Raw genomic sequence first — 17099 nt, 5'->3', positions numbered from 1 at the left:
TTCTGTTCCCTTCTTCTATCACTCGGTGGAGCCGCCTGTGATTATGAGTTATATTCCTGCCAGGGACATAACCTGTCTGATCCGAGTGTATCAGCCTGCCGATGACCTTGCGCAGCCTATCCGCCAAGACCGCTGTCAGAATCTTACTGTCTTGGTTTAGCATCGACAGCGGTCTGTACGATCCACAGTGTTGTCTCGGCTTGTTAGGCTTGGGCAGTGGTACGATCAACGCTTCTCTGAGCGTGTCTGGCAATCGGCCTCCCTCGAATGATTCGTTGTACATCTCAAGCATAGGGGGGAGTATCTCTGCGCTATACGTTTTGTAGAACTCACTCGGGAGTCCATCAGTGCCCGGGGTCTTGCAAGTAGGCAGCCGTTTCACCACCTCTTCCAGTTCATCTAGCGTAATGGGGCCATCTAACTCCTCCCTTTCCTCTGCACTAATCCTGGGCAGTTCTATATCTTCCAGTGCGTCCCTGATTTTATCCAGATTGTCTTCCCCTTTGTCCTCATATAGCGCTTTATAATAATCTAAGAAAGCAGCGTTAACCTCTTCCTGAGTGTGAGCCTCCTCTCCGTCTTCCCTTTCTATCATCATGACCGGGGCCCTGGGGGTTTCCCTCTTGTAAAGCCATGCCAGTAGGCGACCAGTTTTGTCACCTCCTGCATGTTGCCTCTCCACGTATTTCCTGTAATTGAGGTCACAAAGCCGCTCCCAAAGCTCTGAGCATCGTTGTTGGAATTCGAGTACTAGGTCTGTGTCCCCTCCCCCTCTGGTACATTCACGCTCCAATTCTTTCTCCACTTTCCCCAGCTCAGCTAAAACCCCCCCCTGAAGGCCCTTTGATTTAGAAATAGCATCGCCCCTCACTACCACCTTGAAGGCCTCCCAAAGTGTACCAGCCGAATCCACACTGCCTGTGTTCTCCTCAAAATACCTTGTAATCGTCTCTCTAATATCTTCTCTGAAGGCCGGGTCTCTGAGCGCCTCCGCCCGGAGGCGCCATGTTGGAATCCGCCCTCTAGGGCGGCCATATTGCCAGGCCATCACCAAGGGCGAATGGTCCGACAGGACCCTCGCTTTGTATTCAACCTGTGTAGTTGTTATCGTCACTTCTGGCGTAGCAAAGAAGTAATCTAGTCTCGTGTGCAACTGTTGAGGGGCCGAATAATGAGAGTACTGCAAGGCCGTGGGGTGTTTCAATCTCCAGACATCCTCTAGTCCATAGTCGTCTAATAGTACCCGTAGAGCCCTGGCCGCTGGGGTGGGCCTGTCTACTTTCCTGTCGGACCTATCTATCTTGGGGTCAAGAACACAGTTAAAATCCCCCCCCCAGATGATCGGTTCCCCTGCGCACGGGCCCAGGCGTGTACATAGAGTCCTGAAATATACAGCAGTATTCTGATTGGGGGCATATGTATTAATAATACTCAGTCCTCTGTTTTCAATCAGTACTCTCAGTATTACCAGCCTACCCTCCGTGTCTACCTCCTCTCGTACAACTCTGAGTGGAACATGCGGGGCCACCCAGATCAGCACACCTCTGGCATAGGCCGAGTACGGGGAGCCCACCACTGTACCCCCCCATTTTTTCTTTACTAGGTCTAGTTTATGTTGGGCCAGGTGCGTTTCTTGTAGCAGGGCAATGTCGATCTTCTGTCGTTTAAGATACAACATGACTTTATTTCTTTTCAAGTAATTATTGAGGCCTCGGACGTTTCAGGTGGCAATCTTGAGGTCACCCATGGCAGCTATGTGTCTTCCCACTCCCCTTACGGAAACCTCCAACAGTTCTCATGACACAGAAAGCGTCCCACTGCGGCCACTCCGCAAACAAGCTCATTCCCAAACTAACCGCACACACAACTAAACTCCAACCCCCTTTCCCCTCCCTCACCCACCCTCCCCCCAACACCACACACCCCAACTGTTGCCCAGCTTCAACAAAAGAGCTCAGGCACCCCCACATCTGGCTCCGCAAACACCAGTCCGTACACGGAGCCTAGCAGGGTGAGGTCGCCCTAATGGCCACCTAACCTAAGCTATTGTGGGGAGAGAGTATCGCTCCATGGGGCTCCCGTTCAATAATAATCTCAATGTTTATGGCAAACAGTACAACCAACTGACCTTCCATACCGAAGGTTCCGAACCGACTATAATCAAGTCTTAGGGTCCATGTGTCGCGCCATCTTGCGATGCCATTTTACGTCTTCCGTAGCTCCTCCGAGTCCTTCTGGGGCCGGTCCGCCGATTCTTGAGGGCACCCTTGTGCGTCGAGCCACTCCATGGCATCCTCTGGGGTCTCGAAAAATAAAGTCTTATGCGCCTGTATGACCTTCAGTTTTGCAGGGTAAAGCAACATATATTTGTAACCTGCCTCCCTCAGCCTCCGTTTCACAGTTCCAAAGTTCATGCGGCTCCGCTGCACAGCTAGGGTGTAATCCGGATACGCCGTGATGTTTGCTTCTCCTCTCTTGATCGTGCCTCCTTTTCGAAAATGTTCTAATATTCTTTCCCGATCACGGTAGTTAAAGGAGAGTTCCGGGACTTTTTTTTTATTGTCCCTACGGGTCGGCCATGTGTTTGTAAGCATAAATCGGTAGATCGTAGGAAACTTTCCTATGGACCTTACCCGACTTTTCGCCCCTTATCGCACTCGAAATCAGCCTCCATTTTGTGATAATCCTATCATTCCGCCGCATCGACCTGGCTCACCTGCCTTTGCGGCACTAAATCAAATCCCCCGCCCCTGAAACAGACTTTATCAAAACATTCATATTCCCCGCCTCTATCCGTGACGTGACTGAGCTGCGTAGGCAAACGCGCCCAGGCGTCTTCTACGCGACTCCACACAGACCCCGGAAATCAACACAGATCAGCTCACAATACAGCGCGCCACAATTCGGAATATGAAACTGTACTTTGAAATCAAACCGCAAGATTGTACATTTGGCAAAGTACGTTTATTGGACATCAAATGTTTAGAGAATATTCATCGATTTGCATTTTTATTTGCTCACGTTCCAAAAAGTTCGTATTGAGGAACGCGATGGTCCTTTGCTGTACACAGGGTCTTAGAGCATCTCACAATACAGCGCCACAATTCGGAATGTGAAACCGTGGTTTAAAAGCAAACGGCAAGATTGTACATTTGGCAAAGTACGTTTATTGGACATCAAATGTTTAGAGAATATTCAGCGATTTGCATTTTTCTTTGCTCTCGATCCAAATTAGTTCGTCTTGAGGGAAGCGATGTTCGTGTGCAGTACACAGGGTGTTGGTTTACGATAAAAATAAGCTCTTCGGTCGCACTGATAATCGCATGGCTGTTCCAACAACGAGGCACTAGGCCACCACAACGGTAGGTATGTTGCATCTAACCGTTAGTACCGCATAAGGGCATACTTGTACTTGGCGATCGTCCCATAAAATGGTCAGGGTGGTAACGTTGTTCACGCGGAGAAGCAACTGGCGGCTGTAGAAGCCGTCCGCCGGTGTCTGGTACTCGTGACACAGACAGTAGTGAATGATGTACCTAAAAACATAAAAAATGAAATTAGTCTCACCATCAGATCCTTATTAAAATTATTCATTTCATAGCGAGGACAGCGCTACTGGGTGTACACAAGTGTTTAAAGGCGTGGCGAGGCATGGAGGGGGGGGGGGAGTGGAGTACAAGGTAAGTAGCATAAAATAATAAATAAATAGGGCCAGCTGGTGGCAAGTGCAAGGTAAGTGCAGAACAAGTGCTGGGAAGGGGGGGCTGTAGGATACTGAGACAGTCCCCCAGTGCAGGGGTTGACAGGGAGGCAGTGCAGGTGGAGAGTGGAAGGGCCCAGGACTGAGGTCGCAGACAGTGGACCAGTTGTAGCAGGGGAGAGGGAGAGAGAAAGCAGAAGCAAAGAGGAAGGTTTTGAGGTGCTTCAGTAAAAGCAGATGTTTCTCCTCAAGATAGTGCGCGGTAGAAAACAATATGCCACATAGAACGAACAAGTACAACTGAACCCGTCTTTAAAGCCACTGTATAGTAATGAAATTGCGGTATAAACTCATCAAAAGTTACTTACATTATATTTGCATTTTCCATTGTGTCTCTGTGTAGGGCAGACCCGAAACACCACTCCTTTTTTGCCGACGTTACTTCTTCTAATGAACGTGGCTCATCGTTTCGTTTCTGAAATTTTATTCATTATCTTTTCTTAGTCTTTCAGGATGGTCCCGGCCTGTCAAGGTCAAATCACAATAGAACCTTATATTGGGTCGTGGGCCGTTCCGCCACCCGAGCAAAACATCAAAGCAGCTGACCTTCACTTTGAGCGAGCACACATTTCTAGTTAGCTGCAGTTAGTTTTAGGGACATCTTGTCTGCGTGCCTTTTTTTTTATTGTCCCTATGGGTCGGCCATGTTTTTGCAATACGGAAACATTCTATAATTTTTGTAAAAATGATTTATATTACTGTTTGGTTTAATTGCAATGGGCCTGCAACATGAGGAGACTCGAGAGAACAGACAATCAAATTACAATCATTTAAACCGTGATGTGTATTTCTCAATGAGCTCTGCTTTAGGTGGACATGGAACAGAGGCAATGTTGGGTGGCAATGCAGTTGTCCCCTGCATAGGTTCGTTCACCACTCCATGTATGTGCCTATCGAGGACATCTACGATAAGTCTCTCAATAAACTCATATTGCATATCCTCAAACACTGGTTTGATCACCCATTGTTTACTTCTTTTAGTGAAGGCCTTATTGTAGCGAAGCGTCCCTAAAGTTCCGGTCGTCCTACTTTGTTGACGGCCAACATTATGGTTATGTGCCAAGACCGCTAGAAGAGTCCGATTTTTCATGCCTTCCATGCCAAAATGCAATCTTTTGGGCCTGTACTTTAGGCACATATTGTGGAACACCTCCAAATCTCCTGTGTGGCAGAATTCCGTGAGTCCCCTCAAATCTCTTGTTATAGTTTTATCAAATACAATCTTTTCAATGGCCTTGTGAGTGGGTGATGAAGGAATCAACCACTTCTTCTTCCGTGCCTCCTCTGTGGACAAATGGCCATGTTCACATTTGTGGAAATGCTCATTTGTCGACCATCGATGTACGTTGCTACAGTGCAACATTACTGACCGCCATTTTTCCAGTAGAATTTCCAACGACCCTTCACATGTTTTTGAGCTCCACCAAAGATGGTTGCTGATTGACTTGGACCACTGTGAAATACCTTGCATATCTTTTTTTTTACCTGCAGCCGACAATTTTTTATTGATTGTTTTTGCAAGATGCCATACGTCAAATTGGTGATTTATATTTTTGTACTCTTCTCTCATTGTCTTGGCAATTGAAACGTGTCTGTCCGTGGCTATCAGGTCGATCACCATTCCCCGCGATTGTAGTTCTTGCAATGATGCTACAAAGCCAACTTTCTCCATGGCCACTGAGGATGTACTTTGTGACACCTGCACGACCACCGAACTCACAATTTTCTTACTTTCCATGTCCTGAAAGTGGTAGGTGCAGTACTTGGCTGAAAATCCTGGGCTGTCGCACTGTCCATCACCGGCTAGCCTGAAGCGTTTGCCCGCGAATGTACTTTCCATTGACATTTTTTCCATTCTCCAAGCTTCGCTGATGGCTGGAAATAGATAATCGGTTTGGTATTTGTAGAACTGACTTTTCGCAATGAAATGGATTCCCACAAACTGAAAGAAATACTGTAACTTTTTAAAACTTGAACCACTAAAAAGTGCGGCCGCTGCACAAAGTAGATTGCCTGCTGGCAGTTGCCCCAGCATGGGTTGTGCAGACCATGCGAACGGATGATATTGTGTACAGGTGGCATGTATTTTAAGGTTAGTGCCTCGAATTGCACGAGTCACATTAATCAATGGCTCCCCACATACTTCCCCACCAACCGAATGCCCACATTTCATCATCATAATAATATCCATCAAACAGCTATCGAATACAATGAATTTGGCCTCTTTCCTTATACTGTCACTCTGCATCCCAGCTGGTTCGGCCTGTAACGTTGAGGACATGTCACTCGCATGAAAGGTACAATCTCTGATATCGTCTTCCGCTATGCTGAGTGATATTGATGGTGTTTCATTGTCGTCCACGTCATTCTCTTCCATTGCAACATCTGTTCCTTGTCCGGAGATGGGAGAAAAAAACAATGTCTTCAACTTTCGCGCGCTCTTATTTTTTGCGGGTGTGGATTCTGTGAATTGATCTCCGACTGCATCCAAACTACCAGGAGGACATTCACTATCAATGGCTGGTGGTGGTATAGCTCCGTTGTCAATCACTTCATATTCTTCCCATTGGCACGATGCATCTCCAGTCTCAAGTCCCTGCCAAAAGGTTTGACAAGCAACATCTCTCGTTCGCTTCACTGTCTGTGTAGATCTAGTTCTTACACCCACTCGCAACTAGAGGACAGATTAGAAAAGGGATGTTCAGTTTAAACACAACTTACAGTATTGAACTATTGACAGTGAAAGACAACATAATATAGTGAACAGGACACTAACCTTCTTTTGCTTTCTTTTCTTTGAAACTTTCTTGCCTCGAACTTCAACATCTGGACGCTGTTGCTCCGACTCGTGTGTGCATGTCTCCACTTCCTCTCGCGCTGCAACGACTATATTTTCATGATAAGCACATCCATCACTCACTGAGGCTCCATCGACTCCCTGAAACATAGAACTTTCATTAGTATGTATAATAATATTGAAAACACAAAATGTACTTGGGGACCAATACCCATACGTACATCTCAATAGCAAAACACGAATGAACGCATTGTGTAGAACATTCAAACGACAATAGTTCACGCATTGTTGATCTAGTTAGATTGAACTGTCAAGATCCATACCTCGGGCTCCGCATAGACTTCCATTGATGATATTATTGAAGATGACGCTTCAGCAACTCCCTGAAACACAGTAATTGCATTAGTATGCTTTTCTATTTTGTTAAAAAGAACATAAACTTTGAGCAGGCGTCAACGGCTCATCTAAATAGACCTGCACAAATGATCAGTTGTCTAAAATAAATAATGGATATGTAAATATGATTCGATTTGCTCGATCGTTGGAAGTGTCACCACCCAGAGATCTGCATCAACTACTAGGGGTGATGTTCTTGTAGAAGAAGCTCCGTCATCTCCCTGAAACATAGTACTTGCGTTAATAAAGAAGGAAGTATAGCGGATGTAATCACGTCATATGATTTCGCTTGATCGAACTGTCAGTATCCATACCTCGAAATGCATAAGAACATCAAGGGACGATGTAACTGCGGTGCACACTTCTGCAAGCTGTTGCGCCGACCCGTAACTGCATGCTCCCCCTTCTACTTGGACTAATGCTCCATCGACTCCCTGAAACATAGGACTTTCATTAGTAATGAACACAATATTGAAAAAAGAAGACAAATAGGAGGGCGACGACAGAAGGACATATCAATGGCTAAAAACGAAAGAAACATTGTGTGTAACAATCACGCTACAAGAATGCAAGATCTGATGATCTCCATCGATGGAACTGTCCGGAAACGTACCTCGAGCATCTGAGTGACATCTACGGTTGTCGTCAATGCGTTGGACTCCTCAGCATCTCCCTGAAAGACAGTACTTGCATTATTTTGGATAACAATAATTATAACTGAAAACAAAGACTAGAGGACGAGTACAAGGGTGTACCATTAGGTAAAATAATTACACGATCAATTAAAACTATTGATTTACATGCCTAAAACAAGTCAGTGTCAGAATAGCTAAGTAAGATTACCCGATAGGCGCTTGAAGTGGCTGATGACTGCAATAACGACACGGATGGAGAATCTTCCGCCTTCATATTGAGTGGATACATAAATGGGGAAATTATTGTTAGCTAATGCTACACACTACCGCAAGGCCGAGAGATAAATACGTAAACTTGACTCACCAGTGGAGGGATGTGGACGAATAGAGTGGGAATAGCGGTTGAGAGCAATTTTCGCCTCGCTCGCGGTGTTTTCTTCTTTATTAGCAATGATGTGGAGTACATGTCTGGGCTAAAGTGCCTGCTGCAGATGCGGTATCGATCACCCCTCTTGTCCGCAAAGACTTCTAGGACTCTACTTTCTAGCTCAGAGGCTGGATATCCGCAATATCGGACCCATTCTCTTATCTGATCTATTGTCTTAGGGAAAACATGCATTATAGTACCTTCAGATTTGTTATGGGTCTTCGAAGGGCAACCGCCAATGGAACAGGCAGGCATTATGGAAAGTTCTGAAAAGTAAAGATCAACAATTCTCTATGAATACCAATGTGTTAAAACAGTAAATGACACATAAAAGGTTCAATGCAAGGTCCGTTTTGGTTCTTGGAACTATACACGTTATTCACATGCGGATAAGTATTTCAATAACTTTCAAAAAATAGAAAAAGTAATTTGACTAAACTCAGAACATGTGACTAGTTCCTTGCATGTACTGTCGTGAACGAAAAGAAAACATGGATGCAATTTGATGACTACTAGCAAATAGATATAAATTAAAAAATTGGACGCAAAATGATTATGGTACATGGACTTACCTTGACGAACAAACAGTTAGATGCAGGGATCAGAGTAGTTTCTTGTCGTAGAACAGGGAGCAGTTCACAGGTTGCAAACTGACGAGTTTGCTCAAAGTGGTCACGGAAGTTCACAGAGACGAAGAGCAGATAACCAGCACCTTCACGGGTTGACTAGCAAAGCGCAAAGAAGTTCTCATTAGAAATATGAAGTGGGTTATAAAGAATTCGAACCAGGGGTGTGTTTGTGAATGAATGACGTGTATATGTCGTGGCATTATGTGGATTGCAGGGGGCCGTCCAGCGTGAGGGGGATGCTTGGCAGGAGACACGGGGTCTGGAGGTAGACATGGGAACAACAAACCCATGCTCTATAGACCACTTTGAAGTGTACATGGTCTTTGGCACCTCTTGGCCTTTATCGCTCCCTGACAGCTCCACTTGCCAGCAGCTCAAGTACCCCGGTGCGAACTGCCTTTGATAGGGCGGGGGGTGGATCGGGGCGGTGGTCGTGCAGACAAGACACAGGAAGACTCGTGAATGGAGACACACTTATGTGGATTGCAGGGGGCCGTCCAGCGTGAGGGGGATGCTTGGCAGGAGACACGGGGTCTGGAGGTAGACATGGGAACAACAAACCCATGCTCTATAGACCACTTTGAAGTGTACATGGTCTTTGGCACCTTTTGGCCTTTATCGCTCCCTGACAGCTCCACTTGCCAGCAGCTCAAGTACCCCGGTGCGAACTGCCTTTGATAGGGCGGGGGGTGGATCGGGGCGGTGGTCGTGCAGACAAGACACAGGAAGACTCGTGAATGGAGACACACTTATGTGGATTGCAGGGGGCCGTCCAGCGTGAGGGGGATGCTTGGCAGGAGACACGGGGTCTGGAGGTAGACATGGGAACAACAAACCCATGCTCTATAGACCACTTTGAAGTGTACATGGTCTTTGGCACCTCTTGGCCTTTATCGCTCCCTGACAGCTCCACTTGCCAGCAGCTCAAGTACCCCGGTGCGAACTGCCTTTGATAAGGCGGGGGGTGGATCGGGGCGGTGGTCGTGCAGACAAGACCCGTTTGCCGCAGGGCCTCACCAAGGAGAGGCCATCTAACTGAATGTAAGAGGATGGCTGCAGGATCTACTACATGGAAGGCAGGGGGATGAGTTTATAAATACCTCACCCTCCCAGGAGAATATACACTAGATTCATTTAAAAAATCAAAACAACCATTGTTAAAATATATGTTGGGCTTTATTTTAGATTTTAATTAAACATAAATAATAAACATTACACATTGTAAAGTTGAGGTTGCAGCACATCGAGGGAAAATCCGCGGTATTGTCCACTGTCACTGGGGAAATGTTGTCTAATGGCAAGTACCGCACAGGCAGGTATTACTCTCCGAACGCGGTGTCCGAGCCTCCCGTGAAGCCACCAAGTGAAGCAACGATAGGCCACCAGCCTGTACCACCTGTGAAAAAAAAAGATGCAAACTGTATTAAACTGACCAAACTTTCTTATCAATGTCGATTCAGGTAACACATGTCATTTTCCTTAGAAAAAAATTATATCTAGAAAATGCACTATATGGAACCAATTTACATGCGTTCCAATGATATGTAAATGTAATTTTATATGTGGGAGACGACCATGAAATAGTGGTGGCATCACTGACATCACAAACAGAGTATACTTACTCGTTACTCGGATTACGCGGACGAACAGTGCCACGAAGTTCGTGCATAAGCACCATCATCATCCTCAACACTGTCCGTGAGAGGCAGGCTTCCCTGAACTCTGGCAGCTCGGTGATGCATTGCGGACTTTGCTCGCCTTCCTGCTGACTTTGCTCGCTTTCCGAAATGTAGGCCAAGCACCCGGAATTTTCACGGCAGCAGCAGTTCTCCTCCTCAGTTGGCATTAGCTCGCACCGATTGCACGTGCACCAGGTGGAGACGCCGTCCATGCGACATGGTCCAGGCTCTTCATCCGTTGACTGGTCCTCCCAACTGCCGTCCGAATCCCCATCGTTTTCGCGTGCTTGCCTTTCCAGTAGTTCTTCCTCGGTGTACTCGGGCTCGTACATATACGGCATTATTGTGGCCATTGTGCGGTAAAGATAGTAAAATAATTTATAGCGGTGGTACTGGTATCTGTTCACACGGGCTACAAGCGGCGAAGGTAGCTGACCAGAGCACTGAAACGAGTCACAGAATACTCAAAGTAACACAGAGAGAGGAATGGAATCGAAAATCTGCTGCTGTATGTTGTGAAACGGTCTGTTTATACTTATTGGGGAAAGAGGCGTCCTGCCATTTCCATGGCAACACGTCAATAGCTGAGGCGCAGCGATTGTTGACACGAGACGTGCTTGAAATGGGCAGTACGCGTCTGCTGATGTCAGGCTCAGGGGCGGGGGATTTGATTTAGTGCCGCAAAGGCAGGTGAGCCAGGTCGATGCGGCGGAATGATAGGATTATCACAAAATGGAGGCTGATTTCGAGTGCGATAAGGGGCGAAAAGTCGGGTAAGGTCCATAGGAAAGTTTCCTACGATCTACCGATTTATGCTTACAAACACATGGCCGACCCGTAGGGACAATAAAAAAAAAGTCCCGGAACTCTCCTTTAAGAATTTTGGCAATGATGGGTCTGGGCGGGTTTCCAGGAGTCGGCCTCCTCGTTAGGGCTCTATGTGCTCTCTCCACTGCGAAGCCTTGGGATAAGGCCCCTCCGGATATCTCTTGCAGCAACATGGTCTCAACGAAGTCAGTAGGGTCACGGCCCTCCGTCCCCTCCGGTAGGCCCACAATGCGGATATTGTTGCGACGGGCCCGTCCTTCCGCCTCCTCCGCTCTACTTTCCAGGTTGCCCACCCTTTGGATTAGGGCGTGCAGTTTTGTCTTGTGGGTGGCACAGTCCGCCGTATTCGGGCCGACTTCTTTTTCTAGGGACTCTGTGCGCTCTGCCAGAACCCTAACGTCTTGTCTCAGTAGATTGACGTCTTCCTGGACCTCCCCAACTTTGAGGTCCAATGCCGTTTTTAATTCAGAGACAGCCTGTTCTAATTTCGACTCCCAGGCCGCTCTCAGGTCCGCAATCGCTGCTAGGATTTCTTGGTTAGAGCTCGAAGTCGTCGCGCTACCTACGGCCGGTGCATCCTTATTCTTGGTGGCGTCCGAGCCCGGGGACGTTTTGGTGAAGTCATCCAGCGTGGGTTGTTTCGCCTTAGGTCGCACTGCCTTACTGGTCATGGTTCTGAGGATGTGCAGGTCTACCGAATGATGAGTGGGCGCATTGCGCGCTGTCCTGGTTAGGTCTTCCCGCGACTCTTTTCAATCCCGTCTCAAGTCTATTAATTGGTTGTTGTACTTAATCTTCCTTTTACAGAATGAGAGTTCCCCAAGTCATCATGGAGGACGTGAAGCTGCTCACTGATTGGTGGAGTGAAGGGCCTCAGGGCAGCACTAACATTCTAAACTGCCTTTCATTGTTCATTCCCTAGCAGGAAGGTCCTGCTTTTGTTAAGTTCCTGGTTTTAGGCCCAATTTGAAGTTTTTATGAGAAGATTTGGCAGAGAGATCCTTGAAATCTGCTTTCCAGTTGATCAAGGACTACATGGGACAGGCAATGCTGTTAATCTGGTGGGAGAGCAGCGTTTGTTTCAAGTGGAAAGAGCATTACCTTTCCATCAAGTTTCTTATCTTCATTAGGTATCTAGTGAGTTGGGTATTTAGGTTGCTGCAGAGAGTTTACTTCTTAAAGACATTGTCAAGTGTTAGTTTGCTGGAAATCAACAACTACTTACTAAGAAAGACATTCTGTAAAATACATGTTGAATAAATACTGAACCTGACATTTGAGCTGCATGCAAAGAATCCTTGCAAGTAGAAGTCATGCTGGCTTACAAAAGTGTGGAAATGTGTGCTTACAAAACTTTGAATGAAAGAAGACATTCTTACCTGCATATTTTTAAAAGAAAGAAAGACAGTGCAAGAGCAACAGGGTTAATTTATACTTTAAGAACTCTGCTGCAATACGTTCAAAGGGAAGTGAAAGACGCTATGTCCAGGGTTGATTCCAGGTGTTGATCTGTTGATTCATGAGTTGAGATCTGGGTTTTGCTGGGTGTGCTTTCACTTGCACACAAGACAGGAACATGATGGAGTTGGAATGTCATGTAGTCACCTTTTGAGAGGATAAGGTGGGTTTTTTTTGCAATTTGGAACTCTGCTGCAATACTTTCAAATGGAAGTGAAAGAGGCTATGTCCAGGGTTGATTCCAGGTGTTGATCTGTTTATTCATGACTTGAGATCTGGGTTTTGCTGGCTGTGCTTTCACTAACACGCAAGACAGGAACATGATGGAGTTGGAAAGTCATGTAGTCACCGTTTGAGAGGATAAGTTGTTTTTCTGCAATTTGGAACTTAACTTCCCTTCAAAAGAATCCAAGTCCAATTGCAGGATACCCTAAGAACTCATCAGAATAACCAAAGTTCCTTACAAGTGCAAATAACCTCCTCCAAGTTGTTAATCGAGGGTTAACAGGTACTGATCCTATGAAGTAGTTTTGGATAATAGACTTTGAACATTATGCTGTTTTCTGATTAACCTTTTTCCTTCCCTTCTGCAGATTTGCAGCCATCCAGAAGTTGGAGTCTGTTTTTAATTTTCTCCACTTCCCCTTTCCCTTGGGAGTGTTAGTTCTTCAGCTGGTAATTTACACAGTTGTTGATCAGTCTTGAGGGATTGTGGGGTTCAGCAGCTCCCACAGACAAGAGAAGTCAGGACCGGACACAGATGCAGAAGGCTCTAACCCTGTCTTCCTCTTTCTGGGGTGCGAGGGTCGGCATACCCTCCAATGCCCCATTTTGCACTGCACCCTAAAGGAAGGGGTCCTGAAGTGCAGTGACTGGAATCTCAGGACAGATGGCACTGTTGCAGTCCAAGAAAACAATGAGGGTTACGTGTGTGACAGGCAAGTTACCAGGAGTGAAATTCTGAGGGGCCTTTGCAGTTCCTGCAGCAGGTTTATTTATATGTTCCTCGGAGCCCGCTGACAGGTGATCCGCTAGGAACCCTGCTGGCACTGTGATGAAGGAGAGCTTCATTCAGTCTGAAGACTTGCATGAGACAGCCAAATTGGTGCCAGTGTTAGGCTGCTGGATCCCTGCACTAGGCTCCGGCCCAAAGGCACCTCAGAAGTAATAACTCAGGGAACCCCTGATATGAATAGCCTACATAGTAAAAAAAAAAGGGTTTCCAAAAAAATAAAACATCTCCTTCGCAGAGTGTCCTGTCAGCACAAATCACACAAATGGGATGCTCAAGAAAAAGGAAGAACTAGTTACTTACTGCGTCGAACCAGAAGGAGGAGTCGGACTCAAGGATGACATGTCAAGGGTGTTTATTAAATAAAACCTACTGCTAGGGATTTTCCCTACCTACAAAACTAAGCTGAGGGTGCTCGCCCATCATCAAAATCAAGAGTAGTCCTGAGTCCAAACATAATCGCTATCTGGCCGTATCACTATGGAAAAACAACAAAAGTAAACCAAAACAATAGCCTCTCAGCTAAGGCTTCATCTGGAAAATAGTCCTTTGGATCTCTCTCTGGAGATGGTTTCCACTTCATATATAAAAATAGTTCAGAAAAGAAATGTTCTCAGCTTTCCTGTTAGCATTTTCAGAGAGACTTCGAAGTCTCTACACAAATCAAATGTCTCCAGTTCATTACGTGGAGGAATGTCTTCATTATTCCTTTTCCACCACCTTCACCACTTTCTCTCTATTGGTTTTACATCTTGACCACATTGATTGAACCCTTTCGGTTCCCTTCTGCTTAGGTTTTCACCAATGTCACTTGTTTCTCAAGGGCTCTCGGGGCTGCTCTGGGCTTTCAAGATTCTTTAACCTCTTGGGTTGTATAGGTGTTTCTTTCCAAGGCTTCTAGGGATCCCGTAACCTTCAATGTCAGTCTCTTTCTCTCCATTTGCTTCCGCTCGCCTCCCTCCACCCACGGCAACCCAGTTACCTTCTATGCCTTGGGGTGTGCTCCAGCGGGATCGTGTCCTACCGGGGATGAGGCAGTACACCCTTTCCCACAGCGTCGCTGGTATGTAAGTGTCCGCTTCTCTTCTACCCGATTCGGCAGTCTCTGCAGTCCTCGCTTTCCAAGTGGAGGCAGTGTCTCTCCGTTCTGTGCTGGCCTCGACATATTTATTTATTGTGTATTTGTAAGGCGCTTATACATCAAGTAAATTGTGTTTCAAAGGACCCATCCGGCAACGGGGAGGGAACCTGGGAATGAAAGGCATATATAACAGCGAAAGAGAGATGCGGTTCTACTGGGCGTTGTGAGCATTCAGAACGTGCAAGTGCACAGAGAGAGAAGGGATAAGGGAGGGGAAGTAATTGCTAGGAGTACCACCGAGGGAAGTGCTAGGGAGTATGTTGCAAGCAGCTGTTAAGTGACTGGCAGAGATCACTTGGTAATAGTGGTCAACTGCCAATAAATAAGTGCAGGCCTGTGATAGCACAGGTTGGTGGGTGCCAAGGAAAGTGCTGGGAGTGGGTGGAGGCTGAAGGCGATTGGGGCGGGAGGCCAGGACCCAGGTGGACACATAAGGGCCCTGGTCACGAATCTCAGCGACTGTGGCGTTTTGCAACGGAGAGATGGAGGGAAGGAAGAAGGAGGTGCAAAGAAAAGTCTTGAGGAGCTTCTGGAATTTGAGGAGATCCAGCTCAAGACGAAGAGGAACGGGGGGCTGTTCCATAGGAGGGAGTCAGCCGAGAAAAGGGATTGGCCACCAGTTGTAGATAGCGTGGTCCCCGGCCTTAGACGGCCTTAAGGACATAGTTTCCCGAAGCAAGCATGCAGTGTGGTCATGCCACCAGATAAACCGGTCCTTCAGTCCCCGTCTTACTGCTCTCCTTTGGCCCGATTTGTCAGTCACCATGGTACTTGCCTTCCAAGTGGAGGATTCATTCCTCCATTCTGTCCTGCCCTCAGTGTAGTTTCCAGGTCCCAGACCCACCATGGCTACAGTGTGGTCACGTCACCAGGTAAGACGGTCCTTCTGTCTTCGTCTCTTACTTGGCTGTATCGCCTTTCACGGCACCGCCCTTCCGGCGTCTCTGTCTTCTCTCCATGTCTCTCCACGCTACCGCTTCCAGTGTAGTAGGGTTCCGCCCCTTCAGGATGTCTGGATGTCAGAGGCTCGTCTCTGCGTAGGATTCCCTCTCCTCCATTCAAGGGTCCTCATCCCTTTATTCTCGCTTCCGTACTTCAAAGGGGGGTGTTGCTTTTCGTCAGTTGCCGAGGTCAAAGGGATTCCAGCATTACCCCTGAGCCAATTATATAAAAGCAAGGTCAGTATTTGTTGGATGCAAAAGAGTAATAACATCACTCTCTTCTATTGCTATATATGCAGACAGAGTATTCTTCATAGGGTCTTCCTTGTAGGAATGGGACTCTTTGTCTCCTAGAGGAGAGTCACTGCCAATGAGGTCCCACATTCCCCGACACCTAGGGAGGGTCATGCTTAGCGGGCTCCCCTCCCTAGCCTCAAAGGGGGTGCCTCCCCCCTGGGAAGAAAGGACGAATTGTCCAGATTTGTTACATTACCTGTAAGTGTAGATTTTACATATTGGCATCTGTTATTCATTCACATATTTTAGAATAGTCCCATCTTTTTTGAAGTAGCAAACTTTGTCAGCACGGGAGTCAGTGGTCAATGGAAGAAAAAAAAAAGTAATAAAAGGCTCTCACTTATAGAGTATAAAATCCAGAGACCAAAAGGAAAGATACTACATTGAAAAGAGGGCCCAGGCCCTTGCAACATTGCAACAGCTAGAATGCGGGACTGATGCAGATAAATAACATCTACAGAGGAAGCGCAATGCTTACACTATGAGGAATGAAAAAATGCACATAAAAAATTGGGCCATGACGTGCAGTTGCACTTAAAATGGTCCCATCCAGCACAGAGAAAAAGATTTACGGTTGTGTGAGAAGGATGTGCGACACAGGCTCTGTGTGAAAGGCATAGTCGTATGCGTCCTATGCAGGTTTTCATTTAAATTAATGCAGCTACGCAACCTGTTCTGGTCCCGCCCCTTTGCTGTTGAGGACATCATATAAGAATGAAGGAAATCAGATTGGAACATAGGGAGTATTTGTATCTCTGAAATAAAGAATCTTGACTGAATCAATCTAAAAGATGCAATTAAATTAGATTTTTTAAATGTTGGATTCACTTTAAAGATAGACATAAGAGACATTACCTTTTCTAAAAGCGTTGCCTTTGCAGTAACACTCCAAGGCTCTCCTGCTATTACGAATCTTCTCAAACAGGTCTCCAGCCTATCAGAGAACATAATAGTACCAGTGTTAACATGAGCAATGGTTTAAAGACCAAAAGGAAGGCAATAACATTCCAACACTTGTTCCCCACAGTGATGACAAGAGAAACGGAATCGGATCCCTCTGTGCGAGTGATGGACAAACGTACATAGTGAATTTGCTGTT

General features: G+C 46.5%; 1 protein-coding gene across 2 annotated transcripts in view; it reads right to left on the bottom strand.

Moving 5' to 3' along the window:
* The window catches only part of IFT172 (intraflagellar transport 172), a 1218930-nt gene that overhangs the window by 618773 nt on the left and 583058 nt on the right, over window positions 1-17099 (bottom strand). For both annotated transcript variants that reach the window (XM_069605452.1, XM_069605451.1), the window contains exon 23: window positions 16856-16934. In XM_069605452.1, the coding sequence (XP_069461553.1) occupies window positions 16856-16934 (79 nt within the window). The remainder of the gene's footprint in view (window positions 1-16855; window positions 16935-17099) is intronic.

This window comes from Ambystoma mexicanum, chromosome 4p (assembly GCF_040938575.1).
Source record: "Ambystoma mexicanum isolate Mex_15411 chromosome 4p, UKY_AmexF1_1, whole genome shotgun sequence".
NCBI classification, from domain to species: Eukaryota; Metazoa; Chordata; class Amphibia; order Caudata; family Ambystomatidae; genus Ambystoma; species Ambystoma mexicanum.
The sequence above is the reverse complement of the archived record's forward strand: the minus strand, read 5'-3'. Positions and strand labels throughout refer to the sequence as shown.